This window comes from Penaeus monodon, chromosome 24, assembly GCF_015228065.2.
Source record: "Penaeus monodon isolate SGIC_2016 chromosome 24, NSTDA_Pmon_1, whole genome shotgun sequence".
Classification (NCBI taxonomy): domain Eukaryota; kingdom Metazoa; phylum Arthropoda; class Malacostraca; order Decapoda; family Penaeidae; genus Penaeus; species Penaeus monodon.
Window position 1 is genome coordinate 29,942,825 of NC_051409.1, and position 221 is coordinate 29,943,045.

The following is a 221-nucleotide window of genomic DNA, read 5'->3' on the forward strand; positions in this document are numbered from 1 at the left end:
CAACAAACCTCCTGAATCTGCTCCTCTGAGCCTCCTGACTGCTTCAGGTTCTCCACAATGGTGTCCACTCTGGTGCGCTTCTCCAACAGCCTGCGGTTGTAATTGGCTCTCATCTCCCTCTGTACCATGAGGTTGTAGAGCCCCTTTATAGCACCATTCCAGAATCATGCGCACCACCTGCAAATGGGTGTGATGCAATGTGATTATTGGGTGTGTGTGTG

The 221-nt window shown here is 51.1% G+C and overlaps 1 protein-coding gene across 1 annotated transcript in view; it reads right to left on the reverse strand.

Moving 5' to 3' along the window:
• The window catches only part of LOC119588950 (DNA-directed RNA polymerase III subunit RPC3-like), a 13,560-nt gene that overhangs the window by 2,990 nt on the left and 10,349 nt on the right, over window positions 1-221 (reverse strand). The window contains 2 exon segments of the mRNA XM_037937559.1: window positions 9-146; window positions 148-177. Of these exon segments, the coding sequence (XP_037793487.1) occupies window positions 9-146; window positions 148-177 (168 nt within the window).